Source organism: Trifolium pratense, linkage group LG1 (assembly GCF_020283565.1).
Source record: "Trifolium pratense cultivar HEN17-A07 linkage group LG1, ARS_RC_1.1, whole genome shotgun sequence".
In the NCBI taxonomy this organism is placed as follows: Eukaryota; Viridiplantae; Streptophyta; class Magnoliopsida; order Fabales; family Fabaceae; genus Trifolium; species Trifolium pratense.
In genome coordinates, this window is record NC_060059.1 from 35,921,922 (window position 1) to 35,944,499 (window position 22,578).

At 33.9% G+C, this 22,578-nt stretch overlaps 3 protein-coding genes across 3 annotated transcripts; 2 read left to right on the forward strand and 1 right to left on the reverse strand.

Annotated features, from left to right (window-relative positions):
- Positions 1-173: 173 nt before the first annotated feature.
- LOC123893228 lies at positions 174-17,338 on the reverse strand. The gene is made up of 9 exons (XM_045943168.1): positions 16,830-17,338; positions 11,796-12,133; positions 11,601-11,633; positions 10,020-10,043; positions 7,887-9,145; positions 4,195-5,095; positions 3,907-3,939; positions 3,294-3,317; positions 174-1,619 (listed from the first exon to the last, which is right to left on the reverse strand). Exons 1-9 carry the CDS (start codon positions 17,324-17,326, stop codon positions 340-342), a joined length of 4,389 nt encoding a protein of 1,462 aa, XP_045799124.1. The 5' UTR covers positions 17,327-17,338; the 3' UTR covers positions 174-339.
- Positions 5,078-7,699, forward strand: LOC123910393 (rust resistance kinase Lr10-like). Its single transcript, XM_045961495.1, has 2 exons — positions 5,078-6,412; positions 6,504-7,699. The coding sequence occupies exons 1-2, from the start codon at positions 5,821-5,823 to the stop codon at positions 7,616-7,618; spliced, it is 1,707 nt and encodes a 568-aa protein (XP_045817451.1). The 5' UTR covers positions 5,078-5,820; the 3' UTR covers positions 7,619-7,699.
- A 1,416-nt stretch (positions 17,339-18,754) lies between the features above and the next one.
- Positions 18,755-22,455, forward strand: LOC123910403 (rust resistance kinase Lr10-like). The gene is made up of 2 exons (XM_045961502.1): positions 18,755-19,565; positions 20,897-22,455. Exons 1-2 carry the CDS (start codon positions 18,803-18,805, stop codon positions 22,006-22,008), a joined length of 1,875 nt encoding a protein of 624 aa, XP_045817458.1. The 5' UTR covers positions 18,755-18,802; the 3' UTR covers positions 22,009-22,455.
- The last annotated feature ends 123 nt before the right edge of the window (positions 22,456-22,578 follow it).

A 22,578-nucleotide genomic window follows, 5' to 3' on the forward strand; every position in this document is an offset into this window, starting at 1 on the left:
TGCCAACTCTCAATTCTATGATGATATCATCGCCTCCTCCATGATCCGCTCAATCGCTTTCCATCAGGTTTTTGACGGATTAACCATTTTTAACATTTTTAAGCAATATTGGTTGTTTAACATTTTTCAACAATATGGGATACGATAGAATGCTAAAAAAGACATACTTTGGATGAAAGGCCACTTGATTAAGAATACCGTAGAAGCCTTTTGTAGTCTTTATGCAATAGTACAATTCATAGGGATAACATTTTTATGAACTAATATCACATACTTATGTTCTTCAGTATATATAATAGAAATGTACTTTGTGAAAGAAAATAAACAACTAGAAATCATTTAGGCAGAGTTCATCAATAAAGGCTCTGTTGTATCTTCCTCAATAATACTAACACAATCAGTATCAGTATCAGTTTCTGATTCCATATCATTAGAGTTGACTTCTTGAATCATTTCATTTGGATAAAAAGAAGGCTTTGGAGGCATTTCAATATCCTCAATATTTCCTTCAAGCATCTCTATTACTTTGTTCATTGCAGGACGGTCAATTGGTTTTAATTGGATACACCATAACGCAATTATGAACATTTTCTTCACAATATTTTTTTCCTCATCAGTAATTTCATCCATTTCAATCTCTCTTTCTTCAATCAATAGATTATAAATCAAAGAGGGAAAGAAATTTTGGCTTGAATGATCCGCATGTGGATTTAAATTTCTTCTCTGTCTTGCAATTTCCATTAAAAGCATACCAAAACTATACATGTCAGCCTTGTAGGATACCCCTCCAATATTTTTGTAGAACAACTCAGGAGCCATGTAACCAAGTGTTCCTCTAGCTGCAGTTAAAGTAACAATACTAATGTCATTTGGATAGAGTTTTGCAAGACCAAAGTCTGAAACTTTGGGGATAAAGTTCTCGTCAAGAAGGATGTTGTGGGGTTTGATATCAAAATGCAAGATTTGCATGTCACACCCTTGATGCAAATAAGCGATTCCACGAGCCACTCCAAGAGATATCTCATACATTTTCTTTGAAGTTAAAAAGATAGCATCCTCTTTATTAGAAATATATTTATCAAGAGAACCGTTGGGCATGAATTCATAAACAAGGGCACCTTTCGATTTCTCAACAAAAAAACCAATAAGTCTAACCACATTGGCATGATGTATTCTGCCTATAGTTGCGACTTCATTAATGAAATCTTGTCCATTACCCTTTGATTTACCCAACATCTTTATGGCAACAAATGGTCCACTACTTAACTTTCCTTTATAAACAGAGCCAAAGCCTCCTTCTCCTAGCTTGTCCTTGAAACTTCTAGTCATCTTCTTTATGTCTTTGTAAGAATATCTTATTGGCATCAAGGTACTTCCACGCAGAAAAACTTCAATATTTTTGTAAATTGAAATATGTCTTCTTCGGCATCTATATATCAATAGCACACAGAAAACCACGAGGCCCAATGTAAATCTCACTATAAATGGTGGTAAGAGATAACTGCCGATAATTCTTCCTAACTTGATGCCAATCTCAGAATCATAATCTTTGTAGTATAAATCATTGGTTTCGGTTGATAAATCTGAACTTATTGTCCTGGTGGTTGTTTGTGATTGTCCTGGGGAAGTTATTTCACAAAAACACATTAAGTACATATAATAATAACATTATTGTGCGGCTGTGAAAACTTAGATAAAGGAAAGTAAAATGAAGAAATAATGAACAGAGAGAAGAACAAGAAGAAGAACTCTAATTAAATTTCAACAACGACTTATAGGGCTTGAAGACATTATTTATAACAAGGAAAATAATACTGTTTAGAAAGAACTTTCTTTGCAAGAAAGAGAAGAATTATATGTGACAACTTTTAACACTAAAATATTATAACAATTCTATCTCATGTATGGTTAGCCAATTTCTAATTGGTTAAATTCTCTATTTTTATGGATTCTTCTATTTCTTGTAGAAATCTTTCTTACTATACATTAACCTCTCTTATTTTGTTATAAAACCAACAAACACATCCCTTCTATTTAACATAGCTAGTTTTCTGTGGGGGTGTTCATGACATGATCGGTTTTTCTCCAAAACCAAACCATATCCATTTATAAACCATTTATTTGGATTAGGATCCAAAACCAAACACATCCCTTCTATTTAACGGAGCTAGTTTTCTCAGTTTCTGTTAACTCTATCCCTTGTTCTCTGTTAATTCCCTTACCTGCGCTGCGCGCACTCACACACTCTCAGCACATGGCATGAGTTTCATAGTTTGATTGAAAGTCTCATAATAATGTTAGCCATTTGTTGTAGAATATTAAGGAAAGGCAAAACGCAACACACCAATACCTCCTAAATTCCACACCTAGGAAATAACAAAATCCGGGAAATTAGAAGAAACATCCTAGAAAAATTAAAACTATTCAAATTTAAAGAACACAAAATTGGATCTATTCAAATTGCAACAAATGCACTTCCTGCGCTCAATTATTTGCCACAGAAAGTTAACCGTGTCAAAGAGAAGGGATGTGAGCAAGGTTTTAAATTGCGGTTGCGGTTATTGCGAATGTGGTCATTGCGGTTGTTGCGGCGTGAAATCATTTTGAAATTTCACAAGCTATATAAAATGAAACTAGTATGTAACTACACTATTTATCCATCATTACATAGTCTTAGTTTATTCCATAAACAATAATTTGAATATATTGAAAATACACGGTTGATAGATTGTTAAAAGTAAGATTTTTCATTAATTTGACACAAATTAGGATTTGAAGTTCATAAAATTTATTTTTTGGTGAGAAAATTTGAACGAACATCGCCAAAAACATCTGATGCGGCTTCCGATGCGGTTGTGATGCGGTTACGATGCGGCCGTACACGTGAATTAAGATCACACCGCAATTGCGGTGTGATGCGGTTGCGGTGGCTACCGCATCAGCAATACTGCGGCCGCAATTGCGGATGCGGACCGCAATTTAAAACCTTGGATGTGAGTGTTAAGTTAAAAACCAGAGGAAATGTCAATGTTATTTAAGAGATTTTGGGGGAGGTGAGTGTAACCTAATATTAAAATAGTAGAATTGATATACAAATAACAACTTATAAATCAAAGAGAAAAAATAACGTAGAAATTAATGTAAACAAGAAAATATCTACGTTAACCACTATGTTTTGTTTAATGGTGAAAGATTTAAATAATATGCATCAGATTTTGGGTTCGATCATCTGCTCCATTATAAACCAAAAAGAAAATATCTGACTTTCTAAACAAGAAAAGATAAAATATTACCTTTAACAATGCCAAGTATAATATCTGCAATAAATTATAGATAATGTAAATAATTAGATGCTTGAAAGAAAACGTAAATAATTACAGTAGGAGTTAACATACCAACAAGAAAAAACATGGTAACAGTAATAAAAAAATGTTATCGTAAAAAAAAAGTAATAAAAAAATGTTAATCAAAGTCGTTAGATTTGATCTAGTGATGAGAGGTTTTAAATAGTATAATAGAAATTTTGGGTTTGATTAACAACTTCATTCTAAACAAAAACAAAATATTAACCACAACAGATTAATGTAACTATAGAATTATATAATATATTTGTAAAGAAATTTCAAGAAGTAATGTTACTTTATTTTAAGGCATTATTGTGTGTCTTTTTGATTTCTCATAGATTCCTCCATTTGAGGTGATCTTATTTGAGATATTGTTGGATATTAAATATGATCCTCTCTTTCAATCAAAATTCAAATTTTAATCTGCCATATTGTGGCCATCTATATTTCACACCCTTTTCATCACATCAAGGTGCACTTTCACTCAAACCAAGCAAAGTGTTATACTCATTGTGTTGCTAAAAAGGAAAAAAAAAACTATTTTCTACAGAGAAATTCTTACCTTCGATGAATATCTGCAGCTTTGACAAATATCCTAAAAAGAGGGAAAAACACAAAAAAAAAAGGAAGTTAGCTCTAGTAAAAAAAAGTTAGTTCCAATGGCTTTAAGTATCTATTGAATAATTCAAGTTCAATTAGTTTAGTATCATGTATGAAGTGTACAAAAATTTTATACATGTAAAATGTTCAATCATAATCGAGTTGATGTGTAATAGATAATAAATTCTTCATCATTTAATCTCATTTATCTTAGCACGGGTCACAGGGACACAATGGAAAGATGAATTACCACATCTGATTTCAAATCCCAATGGAGTCGTGCAAGCTGATTCGACAACAGATACACATTCAAGACCTATGGTAGTCTGATTGAAGTAGCAGTCCTGTTTGTTAATGTCACAAGAATCTTCGCAAGCACGTCTGGTCCACGAAATGTAAAATCCATAGCTTAGCATTTCATGAATTTCCATATAGGAAGAATAACTTTGTCCAGTGCTTATATGAGCCTTTAAAGCAGGAGCTGATGACATAGCAACAAGCTTAACCTGACAATCAACATTTAATCTCCCAGTCTTGATGTTGCCGGCGATCGCATAAACATGGCCTTCGGAATTACATTTAACACAAGAAGATATATCGACATACATGGGATCCTTCTTTACTGGTTTACTACAGTTCAAGTAAATTATGTGCCCCAGCCAACTGGATTGACTGCGGGCTTCGTACAGATCCCCGTGGTACTGATAATTGTAATAACTTGTGAAATTGGATGTAGTTATGAAATACCGAGGAATGGAGGAGCAATCCCTGTCTTCAATTCCGGGATCAACTACTCGAATTGTATAGTATTTGTAGTTGATTGATTTCACGTAGTATTTCCCCGAAAACAGAGTTAACACCGTCATGTTGTTTTCGCAGGATAACTCATACCTTGGATCACCGCAGGCTGTTGGGTCATTCTTAAGTCGAAAGGGATGTTTTATGTTTGTGATTTTGCCGCATGAAGAAGGTGAACAATATGTTTGGTTTTTACTAGTAATAGTTGCATCACATACTTGATGATGATAATGATGCAGTATTAGTACAACAAACATCACTTGAAGGAAGCATAGAAATGATTCCATCCTTCTTCTCATGAGTACTGATGCTGAAATGGAACATAACATACACACCAATAATATCAAAGTATACTAATTGTAAGGTCACTCAAAACTGTCTTTATCTGTTTCAAAGTCAATATGAATGAGTCAAAGAGCAGTGCCGGAGTTGAATGTTGAATTTTTCTTTAGTGCTATGGGATTGTCCTTTTCGGAAATGGATTGAGTGCAGTCGTCCGAGAGTACAATCAAGCTGTAGTCAACAATTCAGTCATCTAGTAAAAATCAGACCGCTCAGATTTTAATACAGTTTTATTTTTTAGAAATACAAAAATTTGGACTTTGAAATTTGGATGGTTTGATTTCGATTGAACAATCACGATAACACTTACTGCATACAGTCATGGGTATAGACTGCAGCAAATCCGAATACGTCTTTTTCGAAGCGTCAAAATATTTTAGCCAACTTTCTTGACTTTCACCACTCACCACCAGTATACATTATAATATTAAGGACAAATTTTTTAATTACAATAAAGGAGAAGAATGGTTCTTTGTGTTCTACTATTATCTTCATGTGATGATAGTTCTGGACTTTGACTGATTCTTTTTTTGAATTTCATTTTTTTGACTAACTCTTGATATATATTTCATTTTTTTAATTTCATTTTTTTTGACTAATTCTTAATCTATATTTCATTTTACAGCATTCTTTGACTGATTGGTTTCTATTATCTTCTATCTAGTTTTTCCCTCTCAGAGAGCTTGCCATAATATAATTAAAATTATTCTAAGATTCAAGAGTGATTCCCTTCAACATGTCACTGTTCACAATAATCCTTGCACTGCTGCTGTTAGTGAACCTTGAAAATGGTCTGAGTGATGCTTCCATTGAATGTCCTTTCAAGCTTAACTGTACACATAACAAGAAGTTTCTTGAACTTCCTGCTCATCCAGTCCCTGTCAACCTCATAATCACTCACATTGATTATATATACCGATTGTTGTATCTATCAGATCCCGGAAATTGTTTACCGAAACTCATCCTTGATCACAACTTTTCATCAATATTTCCGTTGAAGAACAGTTTTGAAGGAAATATTAGTTTCTTCAATTGTTCTTCAGTAGTACAACTCAGAACAACCGATTATGTGAACCAGGGTGGGCTAGATATCAAATCTTGTCCAATTTATGTTGCTGATTCAGATTACGAAAGTATAGTTGAATCTGATCTTGTATACTGCATTAAAATGTTTGACCGCGAATCTTCATTCTACAAACAATCTGCACAGAGTATTCAAAACAACCTACTCTCATTTACATGGGAAGGAACAAATTTTGACATACGATGCTTGAAATGTGAACACAAATCAAAGAAGAAGATTACATTCATTATTTTATCCTCTGCAGGTGAGAGTGAGACATCTTTGTTCTTATCCTTACTGATTTCCTCTTTACTATATAGCAGAAATTTTAAGGATGTTGACTGTTTAATTTTCAGGTGTAATCATCGGTTCAACTCTGTTAGTGTTTGTCCTCGGTGCTATTGTTCGAATTCATCTCCATTTCAAGATGAAAGGCGAAGATCATACAAGAATCGAAAACTTTTTAAAGGATTACAAGGCTTTAAAACCAACCAGATTCTCCTATGCTGACATAAAGAGAATCACAAATAAATTTAAGGATAAGTTAGGCGAAGGAGCTCACGGAGCTGTATACAAAGGTAAATTATCGAGCCAAATTTTGGTTGCTGTTAAGATGCTGAATAACGCAGAGGGAGATGGGAAAGAGTTCATAAATGAAGTGGGAACTATGGGGAAAATCCACCATCTCAATGTTGTCCGCTTACTTGGCTATTGTGCAGATGGATTTCACCGTGCTCTAGTTTATGACTTTTTCCCAAATGGTTCGTTGCAGAAATTCATTTCTCCTCCTAGCAACAAAGATAGTTTCCTTGGATGGGACAAGTTGCAGCAAATTGCTTTAGGCATAGCCAGTGGAATTGAATATCTTCATCAGGGTTGTGATGAAAGAATTCTTCACTTTGACATCAATCCTCATAATGTCTTGATAGATGACAGTTTCATCCCAAAAATTACAGACTTCGGTTTGGCTAAGATATGCTCAAAAAATCAAAGTATTGTATCTATGACAGCAGCCAGAGGAACATTAGGATACATGGCACCCGAAGTCTTTTCTAGAAACTTCGGAAATGTCTCTTATAAGTCTGATATATATAGCTATGGTATGTTGTTGTTAGAGATTGTTGGCGGAAGAAAGAATACAAACACAACCACAAATGAAGATAACTTTCAAGTTTTGTATCCTGATTGGATCCATAGTCTGCTTGAAGGAGGAGACATACAAATCCCAATAGATGAAGAGGGAGATTTTAGAATTGCGAAAAAATTGGCAATCGTTGGACTTTGGTGCATTCAATGGCAACCTATGCACCGTCCGTCTATGAAAACTGTGATGCAAATGTTGCAAGGAGATGAAGACAAGTTAAAAGTTCCCTCCAACCCTTTTGGACCTACAACTTCAGCTAATACAACTACTAATGTTGTTGCAAAACGTATAAACTTGGAGCTTGAAGTGATTGAAGAAATAGATTAGATAGTTTGATTGTATAATAGATATAATTACTGTCAATGGCTTTCATTTTTTAGCAATGAATGATCATATTATTTCTCAGTAGGAAACCCTTGCCCTGTTTTCTCTTTTCACATGCATTAATATTTATTTTTGTAAAATGGTAAAATGCTATAGTACTGTTAATAGAGATGAATTTTTATGAACTAATATTACATTATTGACACATATTCTTCAGTATTAAACAAAAATATAATCATCAAAGCAAATGAACAACTAAAGATCGTCAAGCAGAATTCATCAATAGAGGCTTTGATGTACATTCCACAATAAAACTAATAGAGTCAGAGTCAGTATCAGTTTCTGATTCAATATCCTCAATAATTTCATTGGGATAGAAAGAAGGTTTTGAAGGCATTTCAATCACCTCAATATTTCCTTCAAGCATCTCTATTACTTTGTTCATTGCAGGACGATCACTTGGTTTTAACTGTATACACCATAATGCAATTATAAACATTTTCTTTACATTATTCTTTTCTTCTTCAGAAATTTCATCCATTTGTATCTCCCTTTCTTCAATCAATTGATTATAAATCCAAAAAGGAAAGAAAAGTTGGCTTGAACGATCTGCATTTGGATTTAAATTTCTTCTCTTGTTTGCCATTTCCATCAAAAGCATTCCGAAGCTATACACATCGGCTTTATAGGACACTCCTCCAATATTTTTGTAGAACAATTCAGGAGCCATGTAACCAATTGTTCCTCGTGCTGCTGTTAAAGTGACAATACTATTGTCATTAGGATAAAGTTTTGCAAGACCAAAGTCTGAAACTTTGGGGATAAAGTTCTCATCAAGAAGGATGTTATGGGGTTTGATATCAAAATGCAATATTTGCATATCACAACCTTGATGCAAATAAGCAATTCCACGAGCCACGCCAAGAGATATCTCATACATTTTCTTAGAAGTTAGGAAAATAGCATCCTCTTTAGAGGAAATATATTTATCTAGAGATCCGTTCGACATGAATTCATAAACAAGTGCACGTTTTGATCTCTCAAAACAAAATCCAATAAGTCTCACCACATTGGCATGGTGTATTCTTCCTATGGTCGCGACTTCACTAATGAAATCTTGTCCGTTACCTTTAAGTTTACCCAACATCTTTACCGCAACAAATGGCCCACTACTTAACCTTCCTCTATAAACAGAACCAAAACCTCCTTCGCCCACCTTGTCCTTGAAATTTCCGGTCATCTTCTTTATATCTTTGTATGAATACCTTATTGGCATCAAGGTACTACCACGAAGAAAAACTTCAATATTTTCATAAATTGAGATGTGTCTTCTTCGACATGTATATACCAATAGCACAAAGAAAACCATGAGGCCCAATGTAAATCTCACTATAAATGGTGGCAAGATATATCTCCCTGTGACTCTTCCTAATTCGATGCCAACTTTAGAATCAGACATTTTCTTAGGTAATCCAATGGTTCCATGGGTTAATTCGGAACTTTTTGTCGTGCCCTTTATTTGTAGCAATCCTGTGAAATAGATAACACCCGAAGACTTCTTTATGTTTTCCGTCTCAAAATATAAGAACTCATTGACTATTGCACGTATGCCAAGACATAATTTTGATTATGAATATCTTTAATGGTGTATAAGTAAAAATTATAAAAATTTGATATTTTGAAAATACTCTTCGAAACAAATCAAACAAGATCTTATATGATAATATTTACATATTTGTACTTTTAGAAAAATACGGTCAAAACAACCCATATAAATAGTGTATTTAGTCAAAGTGGTTCTTATAAAATGGGAACCACTCAAATAAAATGAAAATATTAGTTTTCAATTAAAATGATACTTACCAAAAAAAAAATATTAATTCTTATAATTACTTTTGCAATCTTTTTTAAAATAATTACTATAACTTAGTAGATTCATCGGTTATTCATTAATGAAGTTGTGAAATTTATTTTCTATCGATCCCCTCCTTCAAAGTCCTCCTAACATTTTTCTTTAAATTTATTTTCCAAAGAAGTTGAGAAATTTTTCTATTCCCCCCTCTTTACCATCCCCTCCTTCAAAGTCCTCCTAACATTTTTCTTCTAGACTTACAACAAAGTCTTAGGAATTTAAAACATTATTTATTAAAAAAAAAATATTAATGGCTATGCACTAACGGTATAAAACTTTTTTGCACATGCATCTAATCAAACTGTGACATGTAAACATTTGAGATTATATTTTAGGAGTGATTTCAATATATGCATGTATAATTTATTTTTACAGTATCGGTGCATAGCTATTAATGTTTTAAAATAATATAATTGATGTAGAAATAATACTGTAGAAAAGAAAAATAAAATAACATAGAAATGAAGGTAAACTAAAAGGATAAAATATTACCTTTAACAATGCCCAGTATAATATCTGCAATAAATTTTAATCAACATAAACAATTAGACGGGATGACATATATACTAATAAGAAACATATTAAACAGTGTCCCGAATACTTGTTAAGTATACTTAAAAAGAAAATTAAGGATAAAGTTAATGCTAGAAAGATAATTTTTTATATTTTTAAGGTATGCATGAGTTTCAAGATAAAACTTGCTTATAATATGCTTAACTAGTGCTCTAGAGGTACAATTAAGCATTTTCCATAAGAAAAAGAAGACAGGGAAGTCAAAAAAGAAAAAAATGATAGTCTCCGTTAATTTAACTCAGTTGGTAGGGACATCACATTATACATGTAAGAGCTGGTGTTCGAACTTCAGACACTCCACTAATTCATCTTAAGGGTGAAGTTTCTAGCAAATAGGCAACTTGACAAAAAAAAAATGATAACCACAACAAATTAACTTCTATTTTCTTTTTCATCTTTTAATATTAATTAACTTCTATTTTTTTTTTCAAGTAGCTTAGTGGTTAGGATTTCACTTTTAAAGTGAATAAGTGGGAGTATCAAGGTTCGAACTCCGGTTTCTGAATATTAACTGATATGGTTTTTGTGTTTTTGTATTATGGAATTTGGTGGAATATATTTTTATGCTGAGAAAATTCTAAAATATGTTGTTAGTGAAGAATACCTTCAAAGTTCTTGTTTTTATTTATCATGGTTATATGACTCTATATATAAAAATACAAATAAAACAAACTTCTAAATCATATCTTTAAAAAAAAAAACAAACTAATCCTAAATATTCCAATCATATCCTAAAAATTCTAAATAGAAATAAAAATATTAAATTATAATATTATCTTATTTTAAATATAAATCTAAACTATATTTAAATATAAAATCTTCAAAAGATATTTAGATATATTATTTTGACAGAAATGCTCACAGGAACAATATTAAATTCTATTTATATTTTCATGAAAACCAAACTTTCATTTATATGCAAATAAATTTATACCAATGATAATCTTTTAAGATTGAAAGATTATTTTATATATAATAAAAAGAATATTATTGGTTAGAAGCACAAAGACTACTCCATCCCAAAAGAGTAGTGTTATATGAACACAAAAAAACCTGACAAAAATACGACATAACCTTTTTCCACTCACAGCACAATTATCGAGATGTGTAAAAAAATATTAAAAAAATCATAAAGTGAAACTTTGTTGTATTTTTGTTGAAATATTGTGTTAAAATAACATTTCTCATCCCAAAAACAATCAATCTCACATTGCACCAAGAAAATCAACCCATAGAACAAACAAATAATCAGAAAAAGACTACCTCACTTTCTCCATGTGCTAAGAAATAAATAATCAACCTTCTTATCGGTGGCAGAACTAGGAATTTATTCTTGAGTGGGCCATTAAAAAAGTCCAAAGATACTAAATTAAACTAATTTTCTTTTTTGGAATTAAAGAGTTCAATAATTTAGAGTTTGACCGAGATAAGTAAAGTTTAATAAAAAATAAAACTAATTTTCTATTAAAAAAAGTAAAATTTGTTATAGAAAATGTTTACCTTCCATGAATATGCGCACCTTTGACAAATGTTCTAAAAAGGGAAAACACACAAAAAAGTTAGCTATATATTTTTCCATTAATTTTTTTATAAATAGGGACAACAAATTTTAAAATCAAAATTCTTGTCAGTTTTTTTTTATTTTTTTTTTAAATAACAATTGTCAAAAATCAAAATGAAATGACAAATTCTTACCACAATTGACGAACTTTCCTAACGGAGTTCTGCAATAATCAAGTTCACATTCAAGCCCTCCAATTTCTCCATTGAACTGACAGTTCTGTAGGTTAGTGTCAAAAAAATCTTCACAGGCACGTCTCACCCAAGTAAGATCAAATCCATAGTTTAGAATTCCATGAATTTCAGCATAAGAAAAAGGTTGTGAAATGTTGTTTACAAAATTCTTAAACAAAGAAGAATCTGAAGACGTAGCGACAAGTTTCACCTGACAACCAACATTTAATCTTCCAGTGTTGAAATCATTCGCGATAGCATAAACATGGCCTTTGGAATTCCATTTGATGCATGGAGATGTATCTGTTAGGTGTGTATTGATCAAATGTAAGCTAGTTAGATGCAATGCTCATGAGCAAGCTTGCCAAGCCTATGAGCCAGGCCTGCTGTCAAGGCACGCGCGTGTTGCAGCTGAAGCTTAAGGCGCAAGTTAGCTTAGTTTGAGTTTGTTAAGTTTGTTAAGTTTGTTGTAACTAACTTGTATCTTGTACATTGGCTATATAAGGCCTTGCTATGATCAATGAAAGTCAAGAAGTACCATTTGCCTTATCAATTGGTATCAGTTTACCTTCTAAAGATCCAGCCTTTTGCAATAACCGTAGTTAGTTACAAAGTTATTCATCGCGTTCTTGCTTGAAGATTCCATGGCCGATTCAAGCAACTACCTGCAACCATCAATTCCCAAGTTTGATGGACACTATGATCACTGGTCAATGTTAATGGAGAATCTCTTGAGATCCAAAGAGTATTGGAGTCTCATCGAGGATGGAGTAATTGAGGCTCCTGCAGGAGCAACTCAAGATCAAATTCAAGCTGCAAGAGAGAGCAAGTTGAAAGATTTGAAAGCAAAGAATTTTTTGTTTCAAGCAATAGAAAGATCCATTCTTGAAACAATCCTCACTCGAGGCACTGCAAAAGAGATATGGGATTCAATGCGCCAGAAGTATTGTGGATCCACCAAGGTCAAGAGAGCTCAGCTGCAAGCTCTGAGGAAAGAATTTGAGATGCTGAACATGCGAATTGGTGAGTCTATTGATGAATATTTTTCAAGAACACTGAGTATTGCAAACAAGATGACAAGCCATGGTGACACCATCACTCAGAGCACAATAGTTGAAAAGATCTTGAGATCTTTAACCTCAAGGTTCAATTATGTGGTGTGCTCAATTGAAGAGTCTAATGATACCACCACAATGACTGTGGATCAACTGCAAAGCAGCCTGCTGGTTCAAGAACAAAGAATGAAGCATCAGAAAGATGAACAAGAGCAAATTCTGAAGGTTTCTAATGGTGGAAGAGGCTCAGGAGGTAGAGGAGATAACTCTAATGCAAGGGGTCGTGGTAGAGGCCGTGGTAGAGGAGGAAGAGGAGCAAAATTCAACAAAGAACTGGTTGAATGCTATAAATGTCATAAGTTAGGTCATTTTCAGTCAGAGTGTCCTAATTGGGAGGAAGACAATGCAAACTATGCTGAGTATGCTGAGTTTGATGATAGGGGAGAAATCTTGCTAATGGCTCAAGGAACAAAATCTAATGAATCTCAAGATTCAACCATTTCTGATGCAAAGAATGAGCTGTGGTTCTTGGATTCTGGCTGCAGCAATCATATGGTGGGAAACAAGAACTGACTCTTTGAATATGATGGCACTTTCAAAGATTCAGTTAAGCTTGGTGATGATTCAAAGATGGCAGTTGAAGGAAAAGGTAACCTAAAATTGCATATTGAAGGTTTTACTCAAGTACTTACAAATGTTTACTATTTGCCTGGCCTGAAGAATAATTTGTTAAGTATAGGCCAATTACAGCAAAAGAACCTAACTGTTATCTTTAAGAATGATACTTGCAAAGTTTTTCATGAGGAAAAAGGGTTGATCATGGCCACACACATGACAATGAATAGAATGTTTGTTATCAAAGCACCAGTTATAGTCCCTCACTGCATGAATGCTTCAAGTGATAGCAATGACAATGCCAACTTATGGCATCAGAGGTATGGCCATCTCAGTTTCAAGGGTATGAATGTGTTGGCTCATAAGGAAATGGTGATTGGTTTGCCAAAATTGAAACAGCCAAAAGAGGAGTGTTCCAATTGTATGAAGGGTAAACATCAGAGACAAAATGTGCCAAAGAAAAGTTCATGGAGAGCTAGTACCAAGCTTGAACTTGTTCACTCAGATATATGTGGACCTATTAACCCTGAGTCAAATGGAAGAAAGAGGTATTTCATCACTTTCACAGATGATCTAAGCAGAAGAACATGGATCTACTTCATGAATGAAAAGTCAGAAGCTCTAGCAATGTTCAAGAAATTCAAAGTGATGGTTGAAAATGAGGCAAAAGAGTCCATTCAGTGCTTAAGAACAGACAGAGGTGGTGAATATACCTCAAATGAGTTCAGTGAATTCTGTGATCTTCATGGAATTAAGAGGCAACTCACAGCTGCTTATACTCCTCATCAAAATGGAGTATCAGAAAGGAAAAATAGAACCATTATGAATATGGTCAGGTGTATGCTTAGTGAAAGAAGTGTACCAAAAACCTTTTGGCCTGAAGCAGTGAATTGGTCTGTATATCTGCTTAATAGATCCCCTACTTTTGCAGTGAAAGATGTCACACCTGAAGAAGCTTGGAGTGAGATCAAGCCATCTGTAAGCCACTTCAAAATTTTTGGCTGCATTGCCTATGTGCATATACCAGATAATCTGAGGAAAAAGCTAGATGACAAAAGCATAATATGTGTTCACTTAGGTATAAGTGAAGAATCAAAAGCATACAAGCTGTTTGATCCTGTAAAGAAAAGAATTCTTGTTAGCAAAGATGTTAGATTTGATGAGAAAAAACAGTGGAATTGGGAGAACAAGGTAACTTAGAAATCAAATTCAAGTCAGCAAGTGATTGACTGTGAAATTGATGTAGAAACTTGTTCAACAAGTAGTCATCATGATCATTCAAATGATGCACAAGTTCATGCACCTGATGATGCTAGTAATGCCAGCAATCCCCTCAGTGAAGAAATGGATCTAACTGTATCTGATTCAGAAGAAGAGGGAAACAATGAGGTAAATGAACTAGGCAAAAGAGTTTCAAGGAAACCTGGTTATTTGAATGACTATGAGGTTGGAGATTATGAAACAGGAGAAAGTAGTGACAGTCAAGCCTTTTTCAGCCCTAGTGAAGATCCAATGACATACAATGATGCAGCTAAACATGATGTATGGAAAAAGGCTATGGACACAGAAATAGCAGCAATTGAAAGCAATGACACCTGGGAACTAACACATTTACCTGCTGGAGCAAAGAAAATTGGTGTTAAATGGGTTTATAAGACTAAGTACAATGAGGAAGGAAAGATTGAGAAACATAAAGCTAGATTAGTTGCAAAAGGGTATTCTCAGCAGCATGGCATTGATTACAATGAGGTATTTGCACCTGTGGCCAGATGGGACACCATAAGGACAATACTAGCTATAGCTGCAACAAACCACTGGTATGTGTTTCAGCTTGATGTGAAAAGTGCCTTTTTACATGGTGAATTAGATTAAACTGTATATGTGGAGCAACCATTAGGCTATCAGAAGAAAGAAAAGGAGATGGTGTATAGACTGAAGAAGTCTCTCTATGGTCTGAAGCAGGCTCCAAGAGCTTGGTATAGCAAGATTGAAGCCTACTTCTGCAGAGAAGGTTTTGTCAAGTGTACTCATGAACACACATTGTTTGTAAAGAAAGAATCAGATGGGAGAATCATTATTGTGAGCTTGTATGTAGATGATCTCATCTTTACAGGCAATGATCAAACCCTATTTGATAAATTCAAAACATCAATGGAAAGAAACTTTGCTATGACTGACTTGGGCAAGATGAGATACTTCCTTGGGATTGAAGTAAAACAAACAAAAGAAGGGATCTTCATGTTTCAGCAGAAGTATGCTTGTGAGGTTCTAAAAAGGTTCAATATGGAAAGCTGCAATAGTGTATGCAACCCTATTGTGCCTGGAAACAAATTGAAGAAAGATGAAGATGGAATAGCTTGTGACTCAACCAGCTATAAACAAATGGTAGGTTGTCTGATGTATCTGCTTGCCACTAGACCTGATTTAGCATTTTTAGTTTGTTTAGTAGCTAGATTTATGGAGAGGCCTACAGAACTTCATGTTGCAGCAGTGAAAAGAATACTTAGGTATGTGAAAGGGACTGTGAGCTATGGTTTGTGGTTTGAAAAGGGAAAGGATGATGAGCTGGTTGGGTGGTCAGATTCAGATTATGCTGGAGACCTTGATGATAGAAAGAGTACATCAGGGTATGTGTTCATGATTGGTTCAAAAGCTGTGTCCTGGTGTTCCAAAAAGCAGCCAATTGTGACCCTGTCAACAACTGAAGCTGAATTCATAGCAGTAGCCAACTGTGCTTGTCAAGCCATTTGGTTGAGTAGAATACTTGATCACATCAGCAGCAGGAAAAAGGATTGTATTACATTGTATTGTGACAACAGCTCCACAATCAAACTGTCAAAGAATCCAGTGATGCATGGAAGGAGTAAACATATTGATGTTAGGTTTCATTTTCTCAGAGATTTGACCAAAGATGGAAAGGTACAGCTGCTACATTGCTCATCCTTTGAGCAAACTGCAGATATTATGACTAAGGCCTTATCCCTTGAGAGTTTTTGCAAGTTCAGAGATATGCTTGGATTGTGTAAGCTTGAAGACATAAACTGAAGCCTTGACATGGTTCAGTTTAGGAGAGGCAATGTTAGGTGTGTATTGATCAAATGTAAGCTAGTTAGATGCAATGCTCATGAGCAAGCTTGCCAAGCCTATGAGCCAGGCCTGCTGTCAAGGCACGCGCGTGTTGCAGCTGAAGCTTAAGGCGCAAGTTAGCTTAGTTTGAGTTTGTTAAGTTTGTTAAGTTTGTTGTAACTAACTTGTATCTTGTACATTGGCTATATAAGGCCTTGCTATGATCAATGAAAGTCAAGAAGTACCATTTGCCTTATCAGTATCGACATACATAGGATCGTTCTTCACTGGCTTGCTACAGTTCAAGTATAGTACATGCCCCACCCAAGGCGGGGAACCAACTTCGTATGGATCCCCGCGATAGCTATAATTGTAAGAACTTGTGAAATTGGATGTGGTTAAGAAATATCGAGGAACGGAAGAGCAATTACCCTCTTGAATTCCGGGATCAACTAACCGAATTGTGTAAAATTTGTAATCAATTGACTTCACATAGTATTTACCCGAAAACAAAGGTAGCACTGTCATGTTGTTTTCGCAGGATAACTCGTACCTCGGATCACCACATGACGTTGGATCATTCTTAAGCCGAAACGGATGTTTTATGTTTGTGATTTTGCCACATGAAGAAGGTGGACAATATATTTGGTTATTATTAATTGCATCACATGTTTGATGAGTATGATGCAGTAGTATCAAAACAACAACCATAACAATTTGGAGGAACCATAAGAATGATTCCATTCCTCTGCTCATAACAGATGCTGAAATGCCTTGTTGTAAGGACAAAACTGTCTTTCTCTGCATCGAAGTTGATATGAGTTATTCCTCACAGTAGAGCAGGACTTTTTTTCCTTCCAAGTAGAGTAGGATTTTTTTTTCTTCCTTTTGAACATGATTGAGGCTGAAAATTGACTTTCAATTTAGAATTAAGTGATTATTATTGAAAGGAACGTGTATCTGAGGACAAAGTTGTCTTTCTAACCGTTAAAGTCTAAGCCATCGTTCTTGACTTTCCATATATAATTATTATTGGTGAAGACCAATTTGGTCACATTTGCAATTTTCTCGCGTTCCAATTTTCTCTTGGACATTTTTATACCACAGATAAATTAGTTTCTGTGTTATTTTGAATTATAAACTAACTTGTCATTCTTAGAGGTGCTCACGATACGGTTTGGTTCGGTTTTGAGCATAAAAGTCATCCTAACCGCGAGATAAAAATGCATGCGGTTCGGTTTCGTTCGGTTGATTTTTAAAAAGTCATCCAAACCAAACTTGTTATAAAATAAACATATGAAATTATATTTTATTTTATTGTTTACATGATACAATATGCATATACAGAAATTGCATATACATAATAACTTATTTTTAATACCAACAATATAGTTTTCGATCGCGTGAAATGATATGTTTTGACAGCCTATTGTTTTATGGACTCAATTTGGGTTGATTGTTAATAGTTGATAAAACTAAGTTAAGTATTACGGTTTGGTTTGGTTTGGTTTGATTTTTTTAAATGAAAACCGCAAACCAAACCAAACGGTGCGGTTTGAAAGAAAAATGATCTGTACGGTTAAAACTAAATGCTGTTTTTTGTGATTTCGGTTTATGGTTTTACTTTTGGATTGATTCGGATACGATCACCCCTAGTCATTCATGTAAAAATGTTAAGGACCAATCTGTTTATGTTAAGAATAAAATTGGGCCGCGGAAAAATTGAAAAGAAATGGTAAGAAGTCAAAAATTGAGAAGAGCACTTAGTTAACTAAAGTTGGAACTATGGGCAAAATATCCACCATCTCAATGTTGTCTGTTTGCTTGGCTATTGTGCTGATGGATATGACTTTTTTCCAGATGGTTCGTTGCAGAAATTTATTTCAGCTCTAAGCAACAAAGATTGCTTTTTTTAATATATTTTTATGTTTCGATAATCGTGCTACGAGTAAAAAGAATATAATGTCGTTTTTTCATCTAGATTTTTGATGTTGATATAACATTGCAGAAACATTTCACTTTTTAAATTTATTGTAAAATTTATGTATTTAGATTATATTATTGTCTAGAGATATTAATTTTATAATGAATTTAAAAAGTGAAATGTTTCTTGTATATAGGATCGAATAGAGTATTCAATATTGAACCTTATAAAAATGAATATATTCAATATTTAACAAACTCACTGGTTACCCATGTCAACTTGTCCACATGCAAATTTTATTATAGAAAATGATAAAAATGATATTTATTTCCAACTTCAAACTATATCAACATCCTAAACCTGCAAAATCATCCAAAAAAATGGCCAATTTTCACAATTTCCCCTTTCTACTAACTCTATTCTTTCTCCTATTAACAAAACCAGTAACATCCAAAAATCATTGCACTGAAAAATGTGGAAAAGTTCAAATTCAATTTCCATTTCATCTCAAAAACAACAACATGAATCAAACCAATCCTAAAGGTTTTGAATTATCATGTACAGATAAAGATGAAACTGTTCTAGAATTTCCCAAACTTTCACTCAAGCTTTTCATCAAACAGATAGACTACAAATCACAAAAATTCCAAATCTATGATCCAAAGAATTGTCTTGCAAGTCAATTATTAAAACTAGGAAATTCATCAGTTTCACCTTTTCTGTTACACTTCCATGAGTTTAATATACAGCGTAACGTTTCGTTCTTTCGTTGCAATTCGAATAACGGGTGTTCGATATTGCAACGTGATTCTGATGGTGATTTTATTGATCCTGAATTGGTTTCTTGTAGAAAAGTGAGTGATGTTTTGAATGTTGGTTGGATGGTTGAAGAATGGGAAGATGATATTACTGAGAGTTTGATTATGGAATGGTCTAAACCTAATTATAGTTTTTGTGCAGTTCAAGGGCAAAAATGTAAATGGAAGAATGGTGGTAAAAATGGTGAAGTTGAATGTTATGTTTGTAAATCGGATGGAATTGCAAGATCTACTGTTCTTCTCATTACTGCTGGTATGAAATTTTCTTCCATGTCTCATTTGATGGCTATAATATATTTGGTCGATAATATATATTAGATGAATAAGTTATTAAATGAATCTGAAAAGTGAATCTTTACGTATAATAGTGACCGGAGGGGATTATTTTGGAATGTTGGTCATAAATATCATTAGAATTTATTCAACTAACAGAAGCAAGGTTTTAAATTGCGGTTGCGGTCGTGGATGCGGTTGCGGTTGCAGGTATTGCGATTGCGGCTAATGCGGACACTGCGATGCAATTGCGGCCGTTGCGACGTGAAATAATTTTTTATCCGCACAAACACAGAAAAAATACTATAATTATTGTAATTCCTTATATATCTTTTACTTATAATTCTATATAAATTTTAATTCATTTTTAAGTCATCGAGACATAAGAAGACAGAAACTCTAAAATGAAAGGACATAAAGGAAAAAATAAAGGTGAGATTCTCTGAATTTTTACGAAATGGAATATTGGATTGAACCGTTGCGGCCGTTGCAGTCAAAACTCCGTTGTGTTGCGGTGAAATGCTGTTGCGTTGCGGTTGCGTTGCGGCATCACGTGTGATTTGAGTTCACACCGCAATTGCGGTCCGATGCGGTTGCAGTGCCTACCGCATCCGCAATATTGCGGCCGCATCAGGTGATGCGGTCCGCAATTTAAAACCTTGAACAGAAGAATTTGTTAGCAAAATTACTATATTGGTCTTTTTTTTTTTTTTTTTATCTTAATTTCTAATTTCAAATTACTACAAATTTATCTTTTCTTTGTTTCATTTTTTGGTCAACATATTTGTTTTAATTTGTTGATTATTTTGTTTTTGTCAATTGGCCTATAATAGTCTTTTATATTAACTTTATAAATTCTAATTGGTGGTAGGACTGATATAATCATACAATAGATTGTGTGTGTGAGTTGGCTTGTAGCACACGTTGTTAGAACTTAGAAAGTAGAATATTAGTTGGACTTTTTTAGAGGTAGGTGTATAGGTTGGCTATGATTAGTTGCATGTTAATTTAGATTATTTAGCTTAGTTAGGATCATAATATAAAAATGTATCTCACTGTCATTGTAATCAAGTTTTTTCATATAATCAATATTTGGCTAGAAATTAATATTTTAGAACATATGAGTCTCACTAATACAAGTAAGTTCTTAGAAAAAAAGTGAGTTTATATTGAAAAAAAAATGATAAAGGACTAGCTAAAATTTTAGGATAAGGGAAGTAATTTTGACTTTGTTATATATGTTACATAATGATGAAGAACAATATAGTTGGTAATAATTTATTATGTATGTGACATGATTTTCATGAACAGGGGCTATAGTTGGATCAATGGTTTTGCTGCTATTGACAAATGGACTACTTCAAATTTATCGCTATTTTAAGATGAAAGGGGATGACATAGCAAGGATAGAGAAGTTCTTAGAGGATTATAGGGCAATGAAACCTACAAGATTCACTTATGCTGATATTAAGAGAATAACAAATGGTTTTAAGGAGAGTTTAGGAGAAGGAGCACATGGAGCTGTGTTCAAAGGCATGCTCTCCCAAGAAATTCTGGTAGCTGTGAAGGTACTCAATGAAACACAAGGAGATGGAAACGATTTCATTAATGAAGTCGGAACCATGGGAAAAATTCATCATGTCAATGTCGTTCGTTTGCTTGGATTCTGCGCTGATGGATTCCACCGTGCTCTTGTCTATGATTTGTTTCCAAATGGGCCGTTGCAGAATTTCTTGGCACCACCGGAGAACAAGGATGTTTTTCTTGGTTGGGAAAAGTTGCAACAAATTGCTATCGGTGTTGCAAAAGGGATTGAGTATCTTCATGTTGGTTGTGATCATAGAATACTTCACTTTGATATTAATCCACACAATGTGTTAATAGATGATAATTTGAGTCCTAAAATTACTGACTTCGGACTTGCTAAATTGTGTCCGAAAAATCAAAGCACGGTTTCTATGACTGCAGCTAGAGGAACATTAGGATACATTGCACCAGAAGTTTTCTCGAGAAACTTTGGAAATGTATCTTATAAATCTGATATTTATAGCTACGGAATGTTGTTGCTCGAGATGGTTGGAGGAAGAAAGAATACTGATGTGTCAGCTGAGGAAACATTCGAAGTTTTGTATCCGGAATGGATTCATAATCTGATTGAAGGTAAAGACGTACAAGTTAATATTGAGGAAGCGGGAGATGTTAGAATTGCAAAAAAGCTCGCCCTTGTGGGACTTTGGTGTATCCAATGGAATCCGGTGGATCGTCCATCGATGAAAACTGTGGTTCAAATGCTTGAAGGTGAGGGAGAAAAATTACTGGCACCCCCTACTCCTTTTGACTCTATTGGTGCTAATGGAACAAATGCAGTTGTTCCATCTAGACATCTGAATTTTGAGTTAGAAGTTATACCTGAAATTGAGTAAATGACTCTACATTCAGGTTCATCAAATGTTATATAAGCTATGTTTTATAAATTATATCCGTGTTAGCGTTCACTTGTAACGAATTTTTTCTCATCCTGTTTCACTGATTCGGCCTTCATAATGCAAATTAACACTTACTGCAACATAATTGGAAATATCAAAACTGAACAGATTTCGGGCTATTTCTTTAAGATGTGTCCTACTGAAGAAAGTAACTATGGTATTTTCATGTCAAGGAAAGATCAATTATTATGAATAGTATAATATAATGATAACTTTCATTAAATCTAGTGGAAGATTAATATATCATCTCACAGAAAAGATGGGATTTTTTCTTTTGTATTGATTCACATTATTTGTTTACACAAAACTTTTCAGCATTCCACCAATGGATTGACTCAATTATGATGAAACTTATTGATCTAATGGTGAAACAAAACTTGTGCATGGTCGTTACTGATTTAACTAAATTCTGTTATGACGGCTATTGATTAGTTCAAGACCTGTATTTAGAGCTTATATTGCATAAGGTATCTCTATGTGTGAACATGTTCATGTAAACTTTGAGAA